The sequence below is a fragment of the Plenodomus lingam genome (genome assembly GCF_022343315.1).
Source record: "Plenodomus lingam strain CAN1 chromosome Unknown contig_11, whole genome shotgun sequence".
NCBI classification, from domain to species: domain Eukaryota; kingdom Fungi; phylum Ascomycota; class Dothideomycetes; order Pleosporales; family Leptosphaeriaceae; genus Plenodomus; species Plenodomus lingam.
The window spans coordinates 320,752-346,882 of NW_027093929.1; the positions used below are offsets into that span (position 1 = coordinate 320,752).

Here is a 26,131-nt window from a genome sequence, read left to right on the forward strand (position 1 = left end):
TGATGGATGGCGTTTTTTTTTCTGCATAAAGATTCCCGGCATGGTTCTTAGATGGGATAAATCATCTTCCTTTAGCGTTATCTATAATAGCATTCTCGAATATCGGACTGTAGACTTGATATCTAGATTTATCCCCTCATGAACTCGCTTCATCCTTGTGAGAGCCTACCGGTACCCCAGGTCGTCAGAATGCTAACATCACCGCAAGGCCTGACTACCTTCCTATACCATTCATCTAACGAGTTTGTAAGATATCCATGAATCCACGATGTAAATAAACCACAGCAATCCCACATATCCTAATTCCCCTCTCCCTACCAAAAAACAATCAACCTCAACCCCCATCTCCAACCCTAATCCCAACCCCAGCACAACAAAACCCCATCACAGCCCCCAACCCCCCTCCCTCCTCTAAAATCTTCACCTACCCCACCCCACCCCTGCCCTCCAAACCCAAGACCTCAAGCTTTTCCAAGATCCCATGACTGACGTAGTCCATCCACTCACCTTCCTAATCCGGCAACTCTATCGACCACAGAAGTCGCCAGTCCCAGTCTCTCAGGCCGCGCTGGGATTCCAAGTGCCACAGCTGCTGTCAAGGGATGCTGGGGTGGTGACGGCTTGTTGGTGCTTTGGTTTGGGGGAATGGTGAGCTCGGTGTTGGGAATGTGCATGGGGAGGGTGGGCCGCTGGAGAAATAGCGGGTGGTGCTGTGCTGTGCTGTGCTAACTTGCAATGGCAGTTCGGTGTTTGGTCTGTTTTGAGGTTTTGCCACGCTGCTGGTGTGTAAGTGGAAAAAATCATGTGTATATATATAAAGGATATGGCGTATGCGCAGATGTTAAGGCTGGGTGCTCACCTGTATTTTTTTTTTTTAGAAAATTTCGAAAATGTATCTACTACGCACCGCGCTCTTAAGCAGTGCACTGCTATCCACCACAACATGCGCCCATGAGATACTTTTCGGCCGCGACGTGCCAACCCCCATTGCTGCGTCTGCAGAATCCTACAGCGACTGTGCGAATGCCGCATGGCCACCCTCGAACATTGGGACTGCGCTCGTGCCGCAGACACCAGATGAAGAGATCCAAGCCATGGTGGAGGAAATCAGCGCGTCCAACATCGAAGCTATCATCACCAAGCTTGTTTCTTTCGGGACACGGCACACGCTGAGCCAGCAGAACAGCTCGACGTATGGGATAGGGGCTGCGCGGGATTGGATCGCGGCTGAGATGCGGAGGTATGCTGGGGATAGTGAGGGGCGGATGAGCGTCGTGGTGCAGAGTTATGTGCAGCCTGTTGCTTCGCGGATTCCGTTCCCGGTGAGGATTTCGAATGTGGTGGCGACGGTTAGGGGGAGCGAGGAGCCGGAAAGAGTGTATGTCATGACGGGGCATTATGATAGTCGGGTGACGGATGTTATGGATTATACTTCTGATGCGCCTGGTGCGAATGATGATGCTAGCGGGACTGCTAGTAAGTTGATTCTTCAATCACCCTCTTGAAAACTGATGTTGATTTGACCCAGTTGCCATGGAATTGGCACGTATTCTCGCCAAACGCCGCCCGAGGTCCACAATCATTCTCGCTGCCGTTGCAGGAGAAGAACAGGGCCTTTACGGTGCCGGCTATCTTGCCGGTACCCTCAAGAACTCCAGCACAAACGTCGAAGGCATGTTGAACTGCGATATAGTTGGATCGTCCACCGGAGACCGCGGCCAACGTGACCCCTTCACCATCCGTGCCTTTGCACAAGGACCACCCTCCTATGAGTCTGCCACTGTTGCTGCCCGCCGTCTACAAATCGGGGGAGAAAACGACAGTCCAGCACGAGAGCTAGCACGATTCAGCGCAGAAGTTGCCGCAAACAATGTAACTGGCATGAACGTGGCCATCATCTACCGTCTGGACAGATTTCTACGGGGCGGAGACCACACACCGTTCCTCACGGCTGGCTATCCCGCGATCCGCTACACGGAACCGAATGAAAACTTTGACCACCAGCACCAGGATCTGCGGACGGAGAATGGAACTGTGTACGGCGACTTGATCGAGTTTGTCGACTTTAAGTACACTGCGCGTGTGGGCAAGGTCAATCTCGCTACGCTGTGGTCGCTGTCAGAGGCACCGGGTATGCCGCGCAATGTTACGATTGACACGACGGTTCTGGACAATGATACGAGGCTGAAGTGGATAGTGTCGAATAGTACGGCTGTTGCCAGCTATGAGGTTGTGTGGAGGTCGACAACGGCCAGTTTGTGGACGAAGATGCTGGATGTGGGGAAGGTGGGGGAGGTGACGCTGCCGTTGAGTAAGGATAATATGATATTTGGGGTTAGGTCTGTGGGAATTAATAGCAAGAAGAGTCCAGCAGTGTATCCGTTCCCAGGATAGATGGGGCGAAATGGGTAAATATGTAAATGTGTAGTATGGTAGTCGTCAATTTCGCTCGAGTTGATCTGAGTCATTGAGAGTTGGTATATATATCCTTTGGTGTATCTCAACACAATATGTAGAATGTCAGAAATAATCTTTCGCTTGACATGCTATGACATTGAAGGAAAAGCTGATAGGTATAGACATGGGCAATATGTACACCAGTGTACAGCTGAATGGTCTGCAGGTGTTGCTTGGGAGCATGACTGGTTGAATGTCATATATCGGACCAGCCGTGGCCTGAGGTTGCTATGTTGTTCGAATGCATTTATGACTGTGTGGCTCCAGGTATCAGCGTAGTATTTGCCTAGTGGTTTTGACTATATGCGGTGCATGGTTGATTGTCTGGATGGAAGTCGGGTGTGTTGCTCCCCCCACTTCCCGCATGCCTAGCCATCCTCAGTTAGGTGGGTCTTGGCAGTTCACCCAGCATCGAACGTTTGGTGATGATGCAATGTGTCATGTCTACGGGATGCTTGCCTACCAGGCTACCATTTGATACCAGTAATCCCACGGCCTCCTTTTGACTGTGCATATTCTGTGTCTTGAACTGCACATTTGTTTGGAATTTCCCTCTTCCGAGGCAGCCATCGTCATGGTTAGCCAATTCCTCCCTTTGCGCCGTGTACGGTGCGACTGACAACGAGCATAGAACGCCCTCTTCAATTCTGCCCTACGGCAATCGACCTCTATAAGGAAGGATCTAGATCAGTTTGCAGACAGCGCATCGCCTTCGCCACATCTACAAGCTCAGCTCAACGCCTCTCTCACATCCTTCTCGCGGACCATTGATGAATATGGCCGACTTGCAAAGCAAGAACCAGTACAAACCAAGCAAGAAAAGGCCTTTGAAAGGCTCAAGAACTTCAGGAGCGAACTGGACGAGTATCGGGAGAACTTCAAGCGGATAAAGAGCGCGAATGAGGATATTGTACGCTACCGACATCCAACACACAAGAGAGGAAGAAGACACGACTGACTGACGCGTCGCATAGCAAACGACAGAGGCACGAACAGAACTGCTTGGCCGCCGGCCACACCATGCCGCCACACCGGAAAACCCCTACGCGCAACCGAATCTATCCGCGGCTGCACAACACTCGGCCTTTGCACCTGCTCAACCTTACGATCCCTCGGCGCCATACCGACCCAATCCATATTCTGCGGGTGCCCCACAGGGTGGTGGCTACGACCGTGAGGGCCATGTGCTACGAGAGAACACCTTCTTCAACAAGACGTCGGACCAGTTGGATGAGTTCCTCGATCGGGGGCGCGCTGTGCTGGGCGACCTTGGTCAGCAGCGAGACATGCTCAAAGGCACACAAAGAAGGCTCTATACTGTTGCCAACACCCTTGGTATCAGCGGTGACACGATACGCATGGTTGAGCGCAGAGCGAAACAGGACAAGTGGATTTTCTGGGGTGGCGTCGTCGTTTTCTTCCTGTTCTGCTGGCTGGTCATACATTATCTGAGGCGATGATGCGTGCTAAGAGGTATGAAGAGGTCAAGGTGATAGTGATTCCATGATTTAGCGAGGCGCAAGGCGTAGTGTATGACTAGCATGGCATTTGTTGAAAACATGTAATAGCAAAGGTATAGAGTAGGCGAAGAGCAGTTGTGGCAGGCAATATCGCTGCCGATGAGAAACTGGCAAACGGCTATAAGCCTCCAATACCTCAATCATAGTCTATCCCCAATTTTGCTGATCATGCCAGTGTGAATCGCCACGAGTCAGAGCTAGTCATCGAGACAAAGCACGGCATCACATCGAACATTACAACAAAGCATGATTCTCCCTTCGCCTGAAGCTCTACCAGTATCTAGGAACTTGTAATCACACGCTAGGAAAATCTTATCCCAACATACACTTATATCGAGTCCACAACGCCCTCGTCACCTCGCCCAGCACACTCCAGGATCCTTTCCCCAAAAACCACCTCCCACCTACCACCCCGCCAACCGATCCAACTTCTGATCAATCCCCTCCAACTTCCAATTCATCTCCTCCTGCCTCCACTGCAACTGCCCCACCTCATCGTAATACGGGCCGGGCGACAACACCGGACTACTCCAGCCCGGGTTTGCAAACCGCGGCAGCGCAAGCTGCAAGCCGTGATTGCGTCGGTGGCCCAGCGAGCACGGGCGCAGATGCGACGGCGTCGCGAGTACAAGGGGAGAAGCGTGACTGCGGTTGCGGTGCGGGTAGGTGTCAAAGGGGTTGTGGGGGGGTGACGATGATGGCGGTGCGGCCAGTACAAGGGGAAACAACGGAGGCGAAGGGAGCCAAGGGTCAAAGACATTATTGCCAAGCGCATGTTGATCGACGAGGGAGAGTTTGGATAGAGCGCGGAGGCCTAATTTCCATTCCTGCATGTACCGCTCCTCCTCGTACAGCTCAATGTCCAGTTTCTTGGCGTTGACAAACTTGAGCATTTGCTCGGCCAGACTGGTGGAGAGGGAGATTTTGGCATACGCGCAGATGACGAGGAAGGTGTGGCGGGCGTGGCGTAGACCGCCGTGGAGGCTGTTGCGCGTGATGTCGTTGTCCAGAGTGTCTTGCACGAGCTTCCTCGTCCGCTTTTCCGGCGTTGTGCTGGTGTGGGCAAAGGACCAGGGGGAGGTTTGCATGGCGTGGGACACTTTGTTCAGGACTCGTTCGACTGTTGTTTCTGTGATGGGTGGGTTTGTGAGGCCGTTTAGGGTGTTGGAGACTTGGCGGATGAGGTCGTCACTGGCGAAGTCCATTGTGGAGATGGAAGATACTCCTCTTGACACTTGAGATGGTGGTGTTGGATTACTTCTGGGGCACACAGTTGTTTGAGAAGAAGCGGCAAGGGTGTTGGTGATATAGTATATGTACTTCTATATCCTCAGTCACACTTTTCACAAGCTGAGGCTCTAATTCCTCCCAAGACTTCCCAGCTCACCCTATATACCTTGGTAGAATCCCCTGTGACGCCTCACTACAACGTCACATCCAGCCCAATATTGAACCTGACATGATGAACCCCCTTCCGCTGCTGACTCTGGGTTCAACGGTTACACACAGCGGTTTGCTCTATTTTACCGACTAGTCGCAAGCTGGCGCCTGCATTAGCCACGACGATGCCTGGATAGCCTGTAGATGGGTTACAAGAGGGGAACGGGGCGTAGACCACGTCGACATCCTTTGGTCCGGTTGGGCGATCCGTCCGTCATACAGGAGTTCAAGAGTGCGGTGGTACTGTCTTTTGGTGAGCTGATGCGTGGTTCTTGCTTGTGTCATGCTGATGGTGTGAGAAACGGGCGTGAGGGCCAGAGTCAGGAGAAGGGATGGGAGGAAGTTGGATGTATGCATGTATGTGATTTGTACCTACACTATGAATATTTGAAAAAGTACTTCTTGTCAACAAAGGGATAGAGTTCATTCCCATCCTTTGAAGATAGACAGCCAACCTAATCTCACACAACCACAAGTGTCCCATGCCAGTGTGATCACTGCGCAGCCCCCCCCCGTTTGATCTACTATCTTTTCCGGTGAAGCCAGCCGGCTCCCACTCCCTCAGGGGCCCCCAAATGTCCAAAGTACATACATTCCGCCAAGCCCACTCCAACTCCCCCGTTCGCCAGCAAATCACACACCCAGACCTGTGCTGCTGGGCCGTCACCTACCTTGCCCCAAAGCATGACCTGCCCGTCCACCACACGGTAGTAGCAGTGCCAGCGCGTACAAGTTGTAGCGCCGCTTCACCGCCCCTCAGTCGAGACGGCCTTTGGGACCGGGTTGCCTGTTGTAGTGTAGTTCTGCGGTTTGATGTGGTTATATGCGCTGCGCGCTCGCGTGGAAGGGGTAATCTGGGATATCAGCACGGTATGTGGTAAGTAGACGGGAGTGGAGTGGACTGGGCTGGGCTTTGTGGCGAGGTGCTGGCTTACTCTTGTTGGCATTCAGTGTAACGATGTCCGTGGGGCGGAGGAGGAATGAGGCGTGCGGGATCGATCGTGTACCTGCTTCATCTGCAGCAGACCATGTTTAAGTCCTCTATGGAACAAGACGGGTGTGGAGGTGCAAGATCAACTTTGCAGGCTTACGTGATTGGTGTTGTGATTGATGCTGTAGTTGGGGGGAGGGGTCTGTCCTACCTTTTCCTCGGCCTCTGTGAATCGCAATGAATTCGCAATGAAAAAGTTCTCCTCCCCCTTCAAACGTGCAAAGGCAAATAAATCCCCCTTCGTCTTACAATATACAATATCGATTGCATCATGTCTCCCTCCCACACACCTCCCACAAGACATCCACGCGCCACCCCAGACCCAAAGAAGCCACCAAACACAGAAGAGAAAACAGCCATGCTAAGCATGTATACTCTGACACACCCTCTAGCCCTAATTCCTACCTTACACAAAGAAAAGAAACTCCGCAATCTTTCTGTCAAGATGAGGGGGGTATAAAGGGGAAAACCAACATGCCACAAACCACAAAACAACCTAAGCCAAGACAATACACATCTTGGGCGGGGGAGACCCCCCTCAAATCCGCCCTGAGAAGAAAAAAGAGGGGGAGGAAAGGAAATTACAAAAGAGAGAGACAAGATGACAAGAAGATGCTGCAAATGCTACACAAGAAAGGAAACAAGAAAGGACGTAAAAAAAAAGCTTGATTCGCCGTTGAAAAAGAGGCGAGTAGAAAGTAAGAGCAATGCTCGCTTCGCCGTGGAGAAAAACAAAAGAACGGGTAACATGATTATCCAAGCCGAAGAATCAACCACCCACCTACCCAACCACACATACAAAACACACGCATAACTTTCCCGACATGATAACAAATATATCTCCCCTTCCCCGGAGCCCGTTCCCTTGAAAACTCGAGTCCTGTCTTTCAGAATGCACCTCCAATCCCGTATCCCAACGACGCAAAATACCCCCCATGTACAAACACAGCCGACGGCCGACAACCTCCAACCTCCAATCCACGACACCAATATGAACAAAAAAAGGAACAAATCTCAGGCCGATCCTCCCACCCTCCTTTTTGGATAATCCTTTAACCAGATATCCCCTCCTTCACCCTTTTCCCACTTGTCCCATGCAATCTCATACGCGTCTTCTAAATCGCTGACCCAGCGCCTGGTATCGAACAGTGGACTGCTCCAACGGGCTTCGTACAGCATTCGGCGCAATTCGCTCAACCGGCCATGGGCGCGGTGACCGATGTAGGTGCAATCACGTGCTAGCCGTACAGCCTTGTCTTCGTAGTCCTCGTCCGAGGATGCAATCAACTCCATGGCCGCGCGCACGCCTGCGTCGTTCTTTGGTAATGCGCCTTTGAGAATCGAGGCGGCCATGCGGCTACACATTTTATACTTGTATCGCGGAAGCGTGAGCAGCGGGGTCCCGGACCACAGCACGTCGGCGGCGGTCGTGTGTGCATTGCACTCTGGTGTGTCGAGGAAGAGGTCGCAGACACGGGCGCGCGATATATGTTGGCTCTTTTGCGCAACGTCGGTGAACATGATGCGTGAGGCGACGGCGGGACCTGCCCATTTCAACGCTGTGTTCTTGAGATTGGTTTCGCCAAGGTCGGGGAAGCGAAGAAGCCAGAGAATGGCGCGCGGGAGGCGCTCGAGGATGCGGAGCCAGGTACGAAAGGTTGTTGGTTCAATCTAAGGAAAGTCAGTAATGAGTTGCGATAGGTTCAAGTCGGGCGGGGGGCGAAACAGACCTTGTACAGCTGATTGAAGTTGGCAAGTATAATAGCATCTTCGGGCAGGTTGGGGAAGATTTCTTTTCTCATTGCCCATCTCCGCTGCTGTTCTTCTTCCCAGTTTGGTTGGCGACCTTGCGAGTCTGGGGCGCTTTGACGATGATCGCAGCAGAAAAAGGTATCACGGCAAAATACAATATTCTCTCCGTAGATCCAATTCTTGTCTTCGCCACCACTGTTGTCGTCGACGAGGGCATCTTCCATGTCGACGTTACGACGCCATGGACGGAGCGTATCGGGGGGTACAGCAGTGTCGTCAGCGAGGAGATAGTCGCACCACTCGGCACCCAACGTTCCCGCAAACCCCATAAAGGCCATCTGGATCGGAGCTGCACGAGCAGCGAAGACTTCATTTCTTGCGCCTCGCGTGTAGCCATTGAGATTGACAAGAATGTGAATGCCATCGCCAATGATCTGGTTGACAAGTCGTTCTGCGGACCACGAACTGGCATCGTAGAACATGGGAGCCTCTCGTTCAATCTGCTTGCGGTGCTCGGATCCATCGCTTGAGGTAGTTGCATAGCAGTATGCCTTTGCACGACTGGGATTGTGGAGGCCAAAGACAGACTGCATCAAATGTGCCAAGGGATGGTTGTTGAAGTCAGAAGACACATACCCTACTTTGAGGTATGGCCTGGGTGGGGCTGGTGGTGGATAAACAGTCGCAGGTAACCAGGGTACTCGCAGTGTGGAACAGGAGATTCGCAGACCATTTCTCTGAGAGATGAGACGGATCTGTTCAGCTGACATGGGGCATGTAAAGGTGTGAAATGGAAGCACAGTCGGGGCAGCCGGTACAGCCAACGATCCAGGTAACTGAGGCCGCTTGTAAGCTGCCGTGGGCTTCTGCTTGCCCGTGACCCAGCGATCCTGATACCATTGCCAAGTCATTCGGCGAATGGCACGCTCGATGAGGCGGACTATGCGAGCACCTTCCCATTTTTGACCCTTCCACTTCGCCAAAACTGACACTATACTCTCCTGTTTTTCTTTGATTTCGTAGCCACTGCCTTCAGTAAGCGTCAACGGGCGCAGAATCTCTCGCAAGAACTGATCGTCCATGGACCCTCGACCCCAATCCTCGCCGTCTGCAAGTTGCTTCTCCACCAGTTTGACAACCTTGTGGATCCAGCCAAAGCTAGAAGCACCAGGAAGTTTCGCATCCAGCAACATCCCATCGTTGTCGACGTGCCAGCGGTCTCGAGAACCGCCGTCCTCGGCAATGCCACCTCTTCCAATCCATTCACAGACGGAGTTGTGCGCGTTGGCAAGTCCACAGACGGCTTCTGCGAAATCAGGACTGGCCTCGACGGCTCTCTTGTAGTACTGAATGGCATCACTGATTCGTCCCTTGTCTTTGACGGCATTGGCAAGATTAGCGAGAGCGATGTCAAAGTTCTGGTCACAGGCTACAGCCTGCTCGTACATGCTGATGGCGACATCCAACTGTCCAATATCTTTGAGCAAACTTCCAAGGTTGGTGTAGAGGTGCGCGTGTCGTTTATCCAGTTGGAGCCCATAATAGTAATATGACAATGCCAGGGCCACACCACTACCAGGGACCAGGCCAGGGATCTGGTGCTGGGGTGCAAAATAGGGCGCAGATATGGGCTTCGAGGGTGCAGATTGCTGCACGCTTGCGAGTAGTATGCCGACATTGTTCGCCGTCGAAGGGCTAGGTTGCAGCGACAATGAGAGATAGTAGAGTGCTAGAATCTCTCTGACACCGTAGCTGGTCTGGCTTATGGCCGATTTGGGTGAGTTGTTGGCCATGCCATCCTGGAAGATCTTGGCCAGAGAGAGCAAAGAATTGCTCGTGGTCGACACGGCGGCTTTCCGGGCCATGCCATCACTGGCAACGTGCCGGAGTCCTGGTAGCTGACCATGGGGTGGGAAGCACAAGTGTGCAGTCCTCGTGGCTGCTTCTGGTGGTAGTAGAATTGGATCAGAAGATGGTGGTACTCGTCGACCTCCTGGCGATCGCTCCATGGGGTCGTAGCCCACCACATCAAGTATCCGTTTAATCAGGCCATCAATGCCATGGGCTTGCGATCCCGCTCCAATCAGGACGGCGTTCTCGAATGCTTTTGCTGCCCCAGCATTGTCACCCAGTGCGTATAGCATATTCCCCTTGGCATGTACAAGAGCCAGGATGCGACCATTGTCACTGCCCGGGATAGCATAGCCACTTGATCCAAATCCTGGCTGATCGGAACCAGGGAGGTCATCGAGATCCTTGAAGACGGCTTCACAGTCGCCTTCAAATTCAAAGACTGGCCGGTCTGAGGCTTCGGAGAGATCGGGTGACTCGCTCACGGTCGAACTCGAGCGTTCACTTTCTGCCTCGAGGCTCCTCAGAGCATCTTCCCGCCGCACAAAGCGCAGTTTCCGTTCCACCTCTTCGATGATAGCCACAGCTTCTCGACCACGATGGTCACTGCAGAGTAGGCCGATGAGATGCTCGACAGCCTCGAAATAACTAGGGCGCAGCCTGACAGCACGTCTCCAGTAGGCCTCGGCATCTCGCTTTTGCTGAAGAGCGAGATAGGTGGCCGCCAAGTTGGAAATCGCTTCCACATGATCTCGGTCTATTGTCAAGATGTGCTTGTACCAGTCTTGCGCCTTTTGATAATCGCCCAGAGCATAGGCAAGACATCCGCCCAACAGAATACCGTCTATCCAATTCCATTTACTTTCTTCGCAATGCCGTGTTATTGCCTCTAGTGCCGATGCAGCAGTCATGCTGGGAGGTACTTCGTGGCGACCGCACTGTTGTACACCTGCTACCGATCCAGAAATACGTCGCAGAGATCGTGGAGGCTCCATACTGGAGGCCTGCGGTAGTATGCTCTGTTGAGGAGGGACTTGTTGCCAGGATTGCCGGTGTACGTCCTGGGAGCCTACTGACCAGGCAGACGAGGAGCGGGAATGATACATGGGAGGCCGGCCGGGTCCGGTTTCCAAGCTCGGATTGAAAGCGTGTTGGGTAGGAGCTGGGTAGGAGACTCGTCGCTCAAGGGTTTGGCGGCTGCCATTACTTAGCGATCTTGAAAATGTGGAGCTCGATTGTCGCGGAGGCTTGGGATATATATGTGGTCGAGAGTGCGTACGTCCATGTGCACTTTGCGCGTGTGGCTTCCTTGTTGACTGCAGATATCTCAGCAAGTCAACGTAGACTGTATGAGCCCAGGCAAACACTCTCTCGCGCGATTGGCCATTGGGTGAATCTGGCCCATAGTCTTCCAGTGGATTGCTCAGGGGGTAATTTTCTTGCACCGGCGTGGTCTGACCAGAGTGCAGATAGTCATGCTGTGGACGCTGCTGAGTGAGCGATCCTGACAAGGAAGGGTTTTGATAGTCTTGTGCGTAGTTGGGGACCGACTGAGCATAGGGTGCATAATTGATGTGAGGGCCGACATTGTCACTCAAGGCGCTTTGGCTTGGATGAAGAGGGTATGGCTGAAAGTTTGACATGTTGGTGGTAGGTTGGTTATAAGGGTAGGCTAGATATCCAGTATGTTGAGGATGCGTCCATTCGTGATTCGGGTGGTGGAGGAATCGTGGGTCTCGCATCGCAGCCGGGCGGTATGGTATAAAGGTGCCGTCGTGCCAGTAGGGTCCAAATGGAGCCTGGTCATTGGATACTGTAGGCCCCAGCGGCATTTGGACGGGTGGTCCCATGGGTCCAGAGTAAGGATGGGCCCACATCTGGTATGGCAGAAGCGGCTGTAGAGGGGGGACTTGATTGAGCATGGAATCGATCTGGGGGAGATGCTGACCGACGCGCCCAGAACCCGACCCCGTCTCAAAGTAGAGGGTGGGACTCCAATCTGACGATGATTCCTGCTTCCTACGCGCCGACGAGCCATGGATGGCTGACGAGCGCATGGGGAGATCTTGCTTGAGGCCATAGGGCATGCTAGACGCAGCCGTGACGGGTAAAAGTATGTGTTTGGTGGCGTGAGGGTCGCCATGCTCGACCGAGGTGCCATCGTAGGCTGCTGCGAGGATGCCCTTGGGCGTCTTACGTCGGAGCATGTGCTCGGGCGGCTTCGCTGCATGGCCAGACGCGGAGGGCTCGGAGCCGTAGGTGTTGTGTGTGGATAGCGGGTGAGCATATTGCTGTGGCAGCTGGTGCAGCTGGGCGAGGCGATGGCCCTCGAAGGCGACGGCATTGCGGTACTGCGAGGCGTGGGAAGGCGCCGAGGGAAGGTTGTAGTAGGGTGTAGGCGTGGCCATGGAGATGGCCATGGGCGTGGGCGTGAAGGTGGGCGCGGGCGCGGGCGCAGACATAGGCGGGCGTTGCGACTGCGGCTGGGGAGGATACGGGCTGACCATGGTGGCCATGACGGGGGCAGCGAGGTGCCGTCTTTACACGTTCTTGTGAACGCGTGTCTGCTGCTGCAGAGGCAGTTGGTCGACGACCCACGGCACAGCTTTCACCAAGACCAGCTGGTGCCTATGCCTTCGCGGAGTCGTCGTCGATCTGCTACCACTAACATGTCTCTACGGGCGCAACGGGGAGGCGGAGGGCTCTCAGCACACCGCGTGTCCCGAGATTGGCGCGTACCCAGCAGAGAGACCGGGAACGATGCGGCAAAGGGCGACGGTGATGGATGGGAATAGCGATGGTGACGGTGGTGGCGACGGCGATGTCGGTGGTGTTGCGGGTGGACGTGGATCAATGCGAGTTTCGCTATCGCGGGGCCTCGAGGCGGGGGTCGAGTGTGGTATGTGTGTCTATGAGGGGGGTGGATGATGCAGGCAGTCTATGCAAGGGCGGCGGCGGGTGCAGCGAGCGACGTGTTGGGTGAAGGGTGAAGGGCCCCCGGAATGTACCGCAGATGGTCCTGCACGAGAGCTGCCGCGGTGGTGGCAGCAGCAGCAGCAGCAGCAGCAGTGTGTGCGCTCTCTCTCTTTTCCTCTCTCTCTCTCTCCCCCTCTCTCTCTCTCTCTCCCTCTCTCTCTCTCTCTCTCTCTCTCTTTCTCTTTCTCTTTCTCTCTGTCCCTGGCACGGCAGCGTGCACAGGGCGGGCACAGCGTTTGTGGCGGTGCAGTGGCGGTGGTGATGGTGGTATAGTCGTAGTTGTAGTCGAAGTCGTAGTCGTAGTGTCGCGCCGACAGGCGTTTGTTGTTCCCCACTGCTGCTAAAAGGGCTGCACAAACCACGAGCGGGCCCTGGGTTGGGGGGACGGCGGGAGGGAGGGGGAAGAGTGTCGCGTACAGGATACAGGATAGGATATACAGTATCGTTAGCCTATACAGTAAGCCTGTCTGCACGGTAAGGCTGGTGCTGGGGAGGGCTGCAAGTGCGGCGTAGCAGCGGTCCGTCACGTCGTTCAAAAGCCAGACGTGGGTGGCGGCACTTGCCGTCTCCTCCTCTCTCCGCTTTCTCTTCTCCTTTTCTCTTTTCTCTTCTTTCTTCTCTCTCTCTCTCTCACCCACACACCCTCTCTCTGTCTCTCTGCGTTGTATAGCGGTCTGGCGGCCAAATCGCAGGCAGAGGCGGCGGCGGCGGCGGCGGCGGCGTGGGTCCTTGGTAGCCTAGGAGGCAGAGTCCAGGTACTACTCTATGTGTGTATATGTGTACAATACCCATGTACAATACATCGAGCGGCCTGCTTACTTTATTTCACGCGGGCTGGCGGGCGTCATCTCTCTGACGGGCAGTGTGCAAGCTGCGGCAGGCCTATCCACTTTGGCATGCATGGCAGTCGTTGGAGAGTGGGTGGCTTGGTCTGATCCCTGCCGCATCAATCATTCGACTGCATGGGGGGGTGGGAAGAGAGTTGCAGGATCATCATCGATGCAGCCAGCCAGCCATCCATCCAGCCAGCCAGCCAGCCAGTCAGTCAGCCTGTATGTACGGTGTAGAGTTGGGGTGCATGACTGCATGACTCTCGACTACTATGCCGGGCGGTAGTCTGTCATGTTGCCGTAGACATGGAAAGAAATAGAGCGTCCAAGAACGAGAGCGTCTACTACTAGAGTACTCTACTACTGTTACTTGGTCTGTGGCGACATGCTGTCTGTTGCTGCATGCGTGTGTGTGTGTGCGTGTGTGTGTGTGTGTGTGTAGCATGTGTCCATGTCTACTAAGAGAGCAGACAGAGTACTGTGGTCTATCCACCCATCCATCCATCTACTACCTACTACTACCTGCCTGTGTACATCAAGCATCGTCGACAATCAATAGAGTACCAGACACCAACGACGACGCGGGCAGCCGTGGAAAAGAAGGCGACTTGCAAGGATTCGCTGCCTCCTCAACCTCGCTGGCCATACACATACACGCAGCGCCCACCACGCCCTGGGAAAGGTGCCGCAATATCCACCGTCCTGCACCCACAGCCCGTGTCGCTGCTCTTTGTCAACTTTTGGCTGCCCGAGTCCTTTTCTTGACCCGTCCTGCGCTGTTGATACCTACTTGCCTGACCTACCCTTACCCACCTGTACCTGATGGCCTGGGCGGGCCTCATCGTGAAACGGCTTTTGGCCAGGTTTGTCCTTCTAGCCTGCAACCATCCGCATGTTGGCAGTGAGTTGGCGGCTGGCGAGCTGTGACTGAGTGCGTGGAGTGAGTGTGAGTGTGAGTGTGAGAGTGTGTGTGACGGAGTGCCTGAGTGATTGAGTGGGTGATTGAGTGGGTGATTGAGTGGGTGATTGAGTGGGTGATTGAGTGGGTGATTGAGTGGGTGATTGAGTGGGTGATTGAGTGGGTGATTGAGTGGGTGATTGAGTGGGTGATTGAGTGGGTGATTGAGCGAGTGATTGAGTGAGTGTGTAAAGTAAGCGTGAGGGATCGGGGATGGCCGAAGGAGGAGCCTGCCCTCATCCATTCCCCCCTTGGGCGAATCACCATCGTCTGCGCCCGATTCATGAATGCCGCCAGCCGCCAGCCGCCAACGGGCTCCCCACATGCAAACCTTCATTCATTCAGACGTTCACTCGTTCACACGTTCACTCATCACAGAGCCAGGCTGGCACAGTCACTTGTCCTTTCAGCCCCCAAAGGACGCGAGTCCATCCTTCCCCAACCAACCTCACCCATGCCACCATCACAATCACAATCAGCATCACAGTCAGTCCCAAAAATAACAGCGAGTGTAAAAATAAACCAAACCAAATTCTCCTCATGTCGACCTCGAAAAAGGACCACCAAAGCCAAACCAAAGGCAAGACAGCGCGGTGAGTAATGGGTCGTTTTCCTCTTCTTCACACCAAAATAGGCCTATACTACGGTCCAAGTCCGAAGACTTGGAAGTAAGGGCCAGAGTGTTGGTGAAGTGATCATCCCATCCCCTGTGCATCACTGCATCTTACTCTAGTAGCCACTCAATACACCATCCTCGGAAATCCATGACGATCCATGACGAGACTGATGCATGCAAGACAACTGCTGAGTGCTCCCTCCCCAGTGAGCTCCTGCATCGGGAACCCAACCCTATCGACACATCATGCCTACCATCCTTCCGCATAGCCGCACATAGATTGCTCAACCTCTGTCGGTCCACATGCATGTCGGAACCACAGCAGGCGCCTGGGTAGCACAACGTGCCGTCTTCGCAAAACAAAACCATCTCACCGATACCACGTAAGCCAATCCGCAAGGACGCTCCACGGCCTCCTTCTGGCGACGACGTGGGGGGAAGGGGGTTACCACTACTCTAGACATCAAGCCTACAAGCCGTGCCGGCGGATAATGACGGGGACATGCGCAGCAACAACGTCCTTCTCATAGAAGAGGCCCCTCGTGTTCGCGTCTGAACTGTGACGTTGTAGGAGAGCTGTCGACATGGACACGGAATAGCATGACAGCCATGGAGTACTGTGAGCTGCTGTCGAGTGTGCTTTCTGTCGACGGTGTGCAGGATTATTAGTGGCGCTGGGTGGCCGGCCTTGTTCATGGTAAAGCGGGTGCTGATGCTGATGTTGATGTTTGTTTGTTGTGTGCAAGCAGCAAGAAGATCAATCTGCCTCGAAAGAAAATTTATGGTAGCCTGGTTCGCTTAGTCACGCGCCGGCCCTACCTTCCGCCGGCGACCAGGGTGTCATTGTCTTTCAATGTGGCCTTAGTTGTCCTGATGGTGGGTGAAATAAGTGTGATGGTCCATCTCAAAGCCACGTTCACTACTTTGATCCTTCAGGCAGTCGTCCATTTGCCGTCCACCTGTCGTTCACCTGCCGTCCACCAAACGCCGATTCCCCATCCCCTCCAGCCCTGACCAGTTCATCTTCAACCCTCACTCGCCGCACTTCACCATGAGCGCTGAAGGTGCACCCGCCCAAGAAGGCCCTCCACCTCAAGGGCCGCCTCAGCCGCAGCAGGGCGAAGGCATCTCTATTCCTGTTCCTCTGGGACCCAACGGCGAGAGACCCACCCCGGAGCAAATACGGCAGATTCAAATGCAACTCACCGCGGAGGCAGAGAAGCAGGGCCTCTCGCTCCAGGAATACGTTCAGAGACTCCGACAGCAGGCCATGGCACAGCAACAGGCGCAAATTCAGGCGCAACAACGAGCCCAGCAGCAGCCCATTCAGCCAGGGCCACCCAAGCCAGAGGCCCTCGCCGTCGCCAACTGGCTAAAGGCACAGGAACTCAAGCCCCGCACCGTCGTTCACGACGAGAAGCGCAAGGACATGTTTAGAGGTAGGACGCTGAGAGTGCGCAGCATCGACAGATCACTGACATGGCACAGTCAAGCGTGCTATCCGCGCCCTGCAGTCGCCTGCCTACCAGAAAGCCCGGGCGAAGAACCCTCTGCTTCCCGAAGTCACGGACCGCGCATCAGCCGAGAACGCGTTCAAGCTCCTTCCGCTCTCACTGCTTGCCCTCCGCGTCTCCAAGGTCGAAGGAGATGCGCACGAGGGCCATGGGCATGCAAAGCCCAAGCGCGTCAAGGGGCTATGGACAGTCAAGATTGAGCAACATCAAGAAGCCAACGACGACAACTACTACATCTGGCTATACGAGGGTTCACAAATGAAGCAAAAGCTATATGCTGCCGGTGCTCTGGTCTTGGTCATTGCTGTCGTGCTCTTCCCGCTGTGGCCCCTCATGCTGAGGCAGGGAGTCTGGTACCTGAGTATGGGCATGCTCGGCTTGATTGGGCTGTTCTTCGCCATGGCCATTGTTCGCCTGATCCTCTTCGTCATTACCATATTTGCGGCCCCACCTGGCCTTTGGCTCTACCCCAACTTGTTCGAGGATGTGGGTTTCTTCGACTCGTTCCGGCCTGTCTGGGCATGGCAAGAGGTAAGCCAACCCACACGAATGAGGAGCTTGGAACGAATCCACTTTTTTGCTAACTCTTGCCCAGACTGCAGAAGACATCCAAAAGAAGAAGCAAGCCAAGAAGGAAAAGAAGGCGGCCAAGCTCGCCGCCCGAGCCAATGGAGCGGCCAAATCTAGCAAATCTCAGGCCCAATCCCACGACCATGGCCACGACCACTCGCACGATCACGGCCACGACCACGACCACAGTCATAGCCACGATCACAACGTCGTCCAGATCGCTCCCGTACAATTCTCCTCGCCTGTCGACTCTGCATCTCAGCCCACCGGCTCAGAAGCCGGTCCAGAGGGCGGACTCACCCAACGGCCGCCGCGGGCCACGGTGGAGGAGGCCGAGGACGAGTAGAAGATGTATGATTTTGGGACTGGATGAGGAATTGGACATGTAGTCATTTCGAGCAGCTATGCGGTTCAAGGAGAGATTTTTTTTTTCTCTTCCATTTTGCTAGTTTTTTTCTAGTTTTTTTTTTTTGCATGGCTTAGCTGGTGTTTTGGCGCTGGCTGCGTTGTGCTATTGAGGTCCTGGTCCTGATCCTGGTCCTGGTCCTGATGACGAGTCACTGTATAGGATATAGGTCACAGGTGCTGTGTAGTGGAATAGGATGAACAACCGCTATTTCCATGTCGCTTCTTGACCTTTTTTTTTTCGTCAGTTTGAGTGAGCGGCTTCATCATGTGCTGTTGTGCTTTGATCAGGGTCGTTGGACTGGACTGGACTGGACTGGACTGGACTGGATTGGATTGGATTGGATTGGAATGGAATGGACTAGATTCAACCTGCTCTGGTCAAAGTAATGTACATTAATCTATCCATTACTTCAAACATGGCTACAATAGATTCTCTCCAATCTTGTTCTTGATCTCGATCTTGTCCCCGTCTCTGCATCTGCGTCTGTGCCTGTCTCTCTTTGACAAGATACCTTTTCCATCTTGGTTTCGCTGGTTCTTTTCATCCACTTTTATCGTTTGCGTGAGAGATGGGGAGATGAGAGATGGATGGATTCAAAGACACCAGCCGGGTGCGGACACCTTCCAACCCCATGGAGAGACAATGAGAATAAAATCAATGTGCGGTTTGTTGGAGAGTGGAAAAACATCAAGGTTTCATTTCATCATAAGAGCACACGAACATGCTCGTGATTCTGAACACGTCACGACCGAAACGCCTTTGCTGTACATCGAGTACACTACTAATCAACCTAAACGCCATGGCTATGCACAACCACCGGATGCACGCTGCAACCCGTCACATGGACCATCTGCACCCATCGCCGACGCACAAACTGTCGGGAAGCTCTACTCGGTGGACTGTGCGGGCTGATCCTCTTCGCTGCCCTGGCCTGCGTTTTCTTGACTGGCCGCTGGAGCGAGTCGGGAGTGGATGACGGGCGAGTGCGTAATCTGGGCTGTTGGGTTGGATTCGGCGAGTTGACGTTCTGTAAACCGGTTACTGGGTGCTCGACAGAGGTAAGAAGGAATGCAAGAGACGTACCCAACTCCCTGATCCTCAGCTTCAGCATCTGATTTTCCCGCGTCAAGTTTTGCGTTTCTGCTTGATAAAAGGCACTCTCATCTCGGGCTGTGGCAGCGGCTGGCAGCATGTCGTGGTGATCGTAGAGTCCCCCGGCTTGGCCTGATAGCGGACGCAGAGCTGGTGATGCCGCATGACTACCTTGCCGTGAGCGGTCTGCAAAGGACGACTGCCTGCTGATGCTACCCAAGGCAAGCGGTGAGCGAGAACGTGGTTGTGCAGCCGAGGGGAGAGGCGAAATGATAGACTGAGAGCCGTGTGAGGAAAGCGGGTGAGAAGGAGGTATAGACATGGAGCGCTCCGAGGTAGGCGTGCTGTCATCCACTGCTGAAGAAGAAGACGGCGGCTGCTGCTGGTTGGTCTGGAGGGCAGTGATTTGTTCCTGCTGTTGGCGTATCATGTTGAGGAGCCGGTTCTGCGCGCGGGGGGGGGGGAGGGGCTGTCAGAACAGGTTCAAGCAACGAGGCAGGCAGGAAGAGGACATTAGATACGTACCACTTGTCCCTCTTGCTCATACTCGAGCTCCTGGTGCAGCTCTCCCAGGCTAGGGGCGCGTTCATGTTGCGGACTATGCGGCCATGGACCCCTACTACGGGCCGGCGGGCTCTGCTGCATTTCTCCGGGGGAGGGTATGGCGGGGTCGTTGAGGTTGAGGTTCATGCGGACACTGGAGCGGCGGCGGGCGCGTTCGACGTCTCGCCGCATGCTACCGGACGAGAGCCTACGTGAGTCTTCACTCTGGATGCCGGCGTTCATGGCTGCTGTGGCTGCGAGCGAGTGAGGCGAGGAAGATGACATGGTGCGCGAGGCCGAGGGTGATTGGTTGCGGGATGTCGCCGTGGCCGTGGGCATGGACGAGGGTGTGGATGTGCTGGTGGAAGCGGGCGGGAAGTGAGGTGAGGGTGGCAGGGTGTTGAGATCTGGGGGCATGGCGGGCGGGCGTACAGCGGGGCGGTGGGCGGTGGCGTGAGGCAATATCAAGAGGAAGAGGTGGCCGTAGGAATGAGTAAATGGGACAATAGGTAGGTAGGTATCATAGTACTGTTGTACGGCGGTAGGCAAGGTCCCCTGGGCGAGATGATGGACGGACGGGCGGGCACAGAAAGTGGCTACGTACGTACAAGTATCGGCCCAACCGTCTTTGCTTTTCACTGCTGTTGTCAAGCTAGGGCCACCATGCACTTTCCATGTACCGGCCGGTAGGTGAGCGTCTAATGTTGTTTCGGAGAAGCAAGATGGCGTTGGCAGCTTCTGGAAGGCTGACTCGGGGGGGGCGCAGGTACCGGTACAGTAGAAAAAGCAAGAGAATGAGCTAGAGAGTTGCAGAGCTGTTCTACCGGCGATCGCTGTAGTCCAAGAGCCGAGGCGAGGGGGAGGCGAGGCGAGGGGAGGCGAGGGGGAGGGGAAGGGAGGTGAGATGATTGAGATGATTGAGATGAGGGGGTGTGAGTGAGAGCTCAGGCGGGGTCAACAAAGGTCTCGAAAGCCTCGAGCTACCGTAGCCGTAGCCAGTGAGGATTCGACAGGCTACCGATTGTGAAAGTAGCATGTGTACTAGAGTGAGCCTGTGGTGTGTTACAGAACTCTCCATCTACTTGAAGAGAGTAGAGGACTGGAGGACTGTCTTTGCTGTCACTACCCTACCTTGTTCACACCCTCTGCTGCAAGCTACCGCGCCAGCAGCATCGCCAGTCTGACACGCACGCCTCTGCTGGGACCTGGCTCCCAAGTCAACCCAACGGTCAGCGTCGAGGTCGTTGGTTGTGGGCAGAGAGGAGGAAAGTAAGAGTAGCGGGTACAGGATGCTTTGCAGGCACCAGGAGGCCTGGCGCTGTTCCTGTTCCTTGCACTTGGAACGAACTTTGCTCAACTTTGAGCCTTCCAAAGCTTCCCGAGGTCGCTCCAAGATTTGCACGTCCGCCCATGCACGCTAACCCCGAAACAGGCTAGGGAGCTACAGGCAGCCCTAACTCGGAACGGCCGCCTCCACCTTCCGCGCCTTGGCTATCCGCTAGCCTGTTCCTGCGTTGGCGTGTGACATGACTCAGCCACATTCATCGCACACACACACACACACGCACACACACACACACACGCACACACACACACACACGCACACACACACACACACGCACACACACACACACACGCACACACACACTGGACATGATCTCCAATCCAATGCCAGCCAACAAATGCGCAGCAGAACACTTTGCCCATCACGACACTGTGGCCTGCCCTGTGTACTCCGTACTGTGTACTCCGTACTGATTCTACAATCACTCAGCCCGCCCGCCTGCACCTGAAGAGTCTGAGACAGCCTTACGCGACGCTACACGAAGAAGAACAAAAGACGCTCCTCTTGCCACACTACTGATACTTTTCGGGGCTTCTCCAACCGCACCACCGTGTCCTCCTTTTACACACTACCTAGCCCTCCCTCCCTCCCTCACAGCTGCCCAAAGCCCACGCTCATGCTCAACGCATCTCTTCTGTCGTCGCACAGAACGTGCAGGCTGCAGGTCCTGCTTGGGTCTCGACACCAAAGACGACTACGGTACATCGGATGCACAAGGCACTCTACATGGCACTTTGCCAATACTTGCCCATGTCGTATTACTGTGCCCTTTTGACTACGACTACCATGGCAATGCCCGCCAGTCTACGAGGGTTACCTACCTACTATGGCACCTATATTCCCACGCCTACTAAGTAGATCCTCGCCCAAATGTGCCCCGCCCGCTATCAGATGCCCTTTTGTACCTGTAGATCACCACCCTGCCTCCGCATCCGCAAGCCCACCACTTGCACCACGATCCTTTTTATGCGTCCTCCGTTTTGCGACTTGCTGCTTGCCCATCGTCCGTACATCAAGCCTCCGGCCAGGGTGACGCTACCAAGTTTTAGATTACTCCCCCCTCCCCCCCAACCCCAGCCCTTGCCACTCGCACCCGTGGACCGCCCGGGCTCTTCTCTTTTTTTCTTTTTTTTTTTGGTGGCCTTGGCCGCACGACCGACGACGACTCCATGTTCGAAAATACTATCTACTCGGAGTAATTTAGACGCAGGTACTATAGTAACACAACAACAAACCTTGCCCTGGGCCCTGGGCCCATGCCACACTCTCCACACCAACTTACCCTTCCCAACATTCGTCACTCTTGGACGGATAACGGTGCTCAACGTCCGGCCCCGGCCCCGGTAGTCGTTGGCGACATAAAACACGCCAGCCAGGTGCTATATACCTGTACCGCTGCTAGCGCATCACTTCAATCCAACCTTGTGCGCAAAAGGGGCCACAGGGCAGCCCGTGCAAAGGTCCGGATCACAGCCCATGTCCGCCTTTCCCACATTGAACCCCTGCACACAATCACCTTTAGGGAGCACACTTCTGCGGCAGCTACACAGTAGTGCCTGCCACCTCTTTCGCTCCCACCACTACCCATCACTCTAGAGACATCGTCCGCGAGCCGTTTCACTTCTCTTTTCCCACTGCAGCATCAGCATCAGCATCAGCAACAACCATAGTGCCAATTCACCTCTCCTTTTCTAGGGGCTCCTGTCCTGTCCTTTCGTTTGAAATCTGTATCGTTGATCCGCCATACCCCGGCCAGCCATCCAATACCTACCTACCACCCACCACCACCCTCCTTCCATCGTCCCCCCCCCCAGCTGCAATTTCCACCCTTTTGTGCAGCGCATTGATCACTCACGATACTCGACAATTGCCATTCCAGCAGGCTGCCTGTCACCCAAACCTACATGTGCTAACTCTTCTCTCCTCTGATTTGGCCGAGTCTGGGGACACAAGTCGACCCGGTCCCCTTCCCACGCCGGACCTCTGCCAGCCGTGCGACAGAGTACCTAGACCCTGATCCACGCCCTTCTCCTATATACCTGTGCCAGTTATAGATATCCGCCTGGAAGTGCATCACGTTCTTTTGGCTCGGTGTAGCCAGTTGCTGCAAGCATGACCGCCATTCCTGCACAGATCTACACGGCTTCCATGACTATGCCTTCAGAAGACAAGGCAAGCCCTAGACCTGGCAGCAGCCTGCGCACTCGCGTTCAAGATACCACTCCTGCTTCACGATGGCGCTTTACCCGGTCTACCACGAATCTGCGTGAGGCAGCCTCCCGATCAGCCTCCATTAGCTCTACGCAAATGCCCACTCCCCCCTTGCCCATGAAGCCTGAACGCCCTGCTTCCAAAATCTCCCTCTTTGGTTTGTTCAGTCGTCCGAAAGTGGAGAGGGCCCGAGGTCACACAGAAGGGGGACTCGTTATGCCGACGCGACCACAAACACCAACACCACCCACGCCAGCTCCACAGACCTCCATGGCAAAGTCCTCGCTGCGCCAGAATCCATCGCCGCCCGCACAGCAGTCTATCCGAGCACGATCAAGCCAGATGTTCCGACCAACCTCGATGCGACCCACCATGCTACAGAGAGAGGCGGGAGATTGGGAGCCGCCCCCCCTGTTTCAAGCTTTTCCACAGTCCCTAAAGCATGCTACTGTCCAAGCCTGTGTCTTCCCACCCGAGGTCCTGATGCGAACACAGAGTCAGAGAAGACAAGCTGAGCTGATGCGAGAACGAATGGATAGCGTGCGCGATCTGTCCACCATTGCAGAGAATGTCACAGAAACCAAGAAATTGGAGAAGAATCACAAGCGGCTCGTATCCAACTCGGTGCTGAACCCACCCACACCCGAGCTTGTCAACAAAATCTACATCTTGGTCGCTTCGGGATATGTTTTGCAGTATGCTGGTGATGGCAATTTTGATCGGGCGCCAGAAAAAGTGCTCAGGCTCGGCAAGGAATCTGCTGCCTTTGCATGCGATCTCATACCTGGCAAGCATTGGGTCTTGCAAATCTCCAGCCATGCACATGATGACGGGACTTTTGAGACGGGCCCAAAGAACTCCCTCCTCTCTCGACTCCGGACACAGAACGCCACTGTGAGAACGGCAGCCACGAGCTTCTTGCTAGTCCTCGAAAGTGCCGAAGAGATGGATGCATGGATGAGTGCCATACGCAAGGAGATTGACAATCTTGCTAGTACAAAAGTCAAAGACGATTTCATGCGGGCCTCGTCCTCTACGGATGACTCCGCAGGAAAGAGTTCGGCAGAGGCCATCACCCACCGACATCGAGCACAACGTGACCCTGAAACCATCAGCAAGGTCACCCCTTGGGAGCTACCCCTCGCCTCACCGCGTTCGGAAACACCACAAATCGTGACTTCGGACAGGGCAACGAATGAGAGTGAGCGAAGCGTGAGTGTGGCAGATTCCATCGGCGGCCAGACTAGCTATGTGGGCAATGGCCGCCAGTCAGGAGAGACGTCATCGGTTGCCTCGACGCCAGTCTCACAACACCAGGTACAGCTGGATGGACTCCGTGGACGGTCCCGCTTCTCCTTCATGTCAACAACGACATCAACGTCCGGTCCCGGCACCCGCAACACTTCACGGGACTCTTCTCCCGCTCCATCGCCTTTGAAGGACGTTTTTTTACCCGGAGATGTCGAGCCCATGCGCAGTGCCATGTCTCTCAAGTCCTTCCACATGAATCCTAGCAGTGGCTCTGCATCTCGGCGTAGATCCATGCAGCCCCTTCCCATCACAAATGAGAACTTTCCCCAGACAGTCGACACTTCTGCCAAGCAACAACGACACTCGTTGTACAGCCCGACTTCTCCAAAAGCGCCTGAGCTAGGCGAGCAGTCTTCATCGGGACCCAAGGTGCCTACAAAGGACCCAGAGCCTACAGGGCCACGCTCACCATCCCGGATTCAAATTCCTCATATTGCCGATGCTGCTCGCTCAGGTCCAGTACAAAGCCCAAAGGAACCGTGTCCGGAGCCATCAGTCACTTCTCGCGAAGACAGTCCTGTCCGCGTCGATGATCGCAGCTACAGCATTCCACCCAGGAGGGATGTCATCTCGCCCCCACCACGGGAACCTGCTCCGCTGCCTCCCAAGCCGGTTCGACCACAATCTTCAATCGGAGCCTCGCCATCGCTCTCGTCCCAACCAATGACCATGTTTTCGTCTGGCGCATCGGAAGCTAGGACCCAACGCCGAATCTCAGCGACACCAAAGGCTTTCATGCGACCTCTGCCTGTCCGCCCTCAAGCTCAACATGCTGAGGGTTCGATGATACTTCAGAGGAGACAGTCTTCCTTGACACCTACTTCGGCTCCTGCACCCTTGCCTTTGGGTATCAACGTCACCCGCTCTGTCACTGCACCTGCCAGACCCTCCTCAGCCGCTGCCAACACGGCACCAACGCCGAGTCCCATGAAGCTCCATCCGTCGCTTCCGACATCACAGACTTTGCGTCGCCCAACCTCGGTCCAGATTAGATCTGACCCTGCCCCTTTCCTCTCGTCATCGCGTCCCGCTCATGCCAGCCGACGAGCCTCTAACGCGCAAGCTCTTGCACCCAGTCCCAGGATTCTGCAGGCCGCACCCAGCATTGATACGCTACGCCAACAGGCTCTTGCACAGAGGTCCCGGTTGAAGAGTGTTGTCCCGAGGCGCAGCATGCCAGCTCTGGGGCTACCACCCCCAGCTCCGCCACCCAACATGCCTCTCCCAACACTGCCGCCAAACATGGCTCTGCCACCTACCCCAACGAACAGATCCACGCTTAACCCGCCACCCAATATGCCTCTTCCTACGCCACCGCCTTGCGCGCCTCTTCCTCAACCACCTACCCGAGCTTTGCCTACCCCACCGCCAAACGTGCCATTGCCTCCAACGCCGCCTGCAGGCGAGCCTTCTGCGAAGAATGTTTCTGCATAAACTTTTTGACTCATTTCAAGACTTGCTTCTTGTATTATTATTATTCATTTGGGTGGCGTTTTGCATAGGAGATGGGTGGAACCATGGGGGAAATATCCAGGCCAAATGTGCGCCACTTTTCATGTCGTTATGCCATTTTCGCTTGTCTGACCAGTCTGTTTTTCCGCACGATACCATATCCGTTTACCAACTTTTTCGTTTTATCTTTGATGTTTTTCCAAATACTTTGAATTCTTTGTATTCTGTATTTTGGAAATTGTTGTCTTTTGTCTATCCATTCGGCTTTGTCCCCCACTCGTCTTCTGTCTTTC

The 26,131-nt window shown here is 54.7% G+C and overlaps 9 protein-coding genes across 9 annotated transcripts; 6 read left to right on the plus strand and 3 right to left on the minus strand.

The window, feature by feature from the left end:
• Window positions 1–890: 890 nt before the first annotated feature.
• Window positions 891–2,394, plus strand: IAQ61_000514 (uncharacterized protein; the record flags this gene model as incomplete). Its single annotated transcript, XM_003842816.2, has 2 exons — window positions 891–1,476; window positions 1,529–2,394. The coding sequence occupies 2 exons, from the start codon at window positions 891–893 to the stop codon at window positions 2,392–2,394; spliced, it is 1,452 nt and encodes a 483-aa protein (XP_003842864.2).
• Window positions 2,395–2,906: 512 nt separating this feature from the next.
• IAQ61_000515 (uncharacterized protein) lies at window positions 2,907–4,225 on the plus strand. The gene is made up of 3 exons (XM_003842815.2): window positions 2,907–3,034; window positions 3,089–3,367; window positions 3,432–4,225. Exons 1-3 carry the CDS (start codon window positions 3,032–3,034, stop codon window positions 3,915–3,917), a joined length of 768 nt encoding a protein of 255 aa, XP_003842863.1. The 5' UTR covers window positions 2,907–3,031; the 3' UTR covers window positions 3,918–4,225.
• A 156-nt stretch (window positions 4,226–4,381) lies between these two features.
• On the minus strand, window positions 4,382–5,182 carry IAQ61_000516 (uncharacterized protein; the record flags this gene model as incomplete). Its single annotated transcript, XM_003842814.1, has 1 exon — window positions 4,382–5,182. The coding sequence occupies one exon, from the start codon at window positions 5,180–5,182 to the stop codon at window positions 4,382–4,384; it is 801 nt and encodes a 266-aa protein (XP_003842862.1).
• Window positions 5,183–7,422: 2,240 nt separating this feature from the next.
• On the minus strand, window positions 7,423–12,527 carry IAQ61_000517 (uncharacterized protein; the record flags this gene model as incomplete). The annotated part of the gene is made up of 2 exons (XM_066094705.1): window positions 7,423–8,079; window positions 8,139–12,527. The coding sequence occupies 2 exons, from the start codon at window positions 12,525–12,527 to the stop codon at window positions 7,423–7,425; spliced, it is 5,046 nt and encodes a 1,681-aa protein (XP_065955013.1).
• Window positions 12,528–14,260: 1,733 nt separating this feature from the next.
• Window positions 14,261–14,722, plus strand: IAQ61_000518 (uncharacterized protein; the record flags this gene model as incomplete). Its single annotated transcript, XM_066094706.1, has 1 exon — window positions 14,261–14,722. The coding sequence occupies one exon, from the start codon at window positions 14,261–14,263 to the stop codon at window positions 14,720–14,722; it is 462 nt and encodes a 153-aa protein (XP_065955014.1).
• A 948-nt stretch (window positions 14,723–15,670) lies between these two features.
• IAQ61_000519 (uncharacterized protein) lies at window positions 15,671–15,947 on the plus strand (the record flags this gene model as incomplete). The annotated part of the gene is made up of 2 exons (XM_003842811.2): window positions 15,671–15,774; window positions 15,860–15,947. Coding segments are annotated over 2 exons (192 nt in total), but the record flags the coding sequence as incomplete, so codon positions are not given.
• Window positions 15,948–16,246: 299 nt separating this feature from the next.
• Window positions 16,247–18,316, plus strand: IAQ61_000520 (uncharacterized protein). Its single transcript, XM_003842810.2, has 3 exons — window positions 16,247–16,830; window positions 16,880–17,436; window positions 17,501–18,316. The coding sequence occupies exons 1-3, from the start codon at window positions 16,443–16,445 to the stop codon at window positions 17,819–17,821; spliced, it is 1,266 nt and encodes a 421-aa protein (XP_003842858.1). The 5' UTR covers window positions 16,247–16,442; the 3' UTR covers window positions 17,822–18,316.
• Window positions 18,317–20,871, minus strand: IAQ61_000521 (uncharacterized protein). The gene is made up of 3 exons (XM_066094707.1): window positions 19,502–20,871; window positions 18,968–19,421; window positions 18,317–18,911 (listed from the first exon to the last, which is right to left on the minus strand). The coding sequence occupies exons 1-3, from the start codon at window positions 19,934–19,936 to the stop codon at window positions 18,772–18,774; spliced, it is 1,029 nt and encodes a 342-aa protein (XP_065955015.1). The 5' UTR covers window positions 19,937–20,871; the 3' UTR covers window positions 18,317–18,771.
• Window positions 20,872–22,976: 2,105 nt separating this feature from the next.
• IAQ61_000522 (uncharacterized protein) lies at window positions 22,977–25,820 on the plus strand (the record flags this gene model as incomplete). The annotated part of the gene is made up of 1 exon (XM_003842808.2): window positions 22,977–25,820. One exon carries the CDS (start codon window positions 22,977–22,979, stop codon window positions 25,818–25,820), a length of 2,844 nt encoding a protein of 947 aa, XP_003842856.1.
• Window positions 25,821–26,131: the final 311 nt, after the last annotated feature.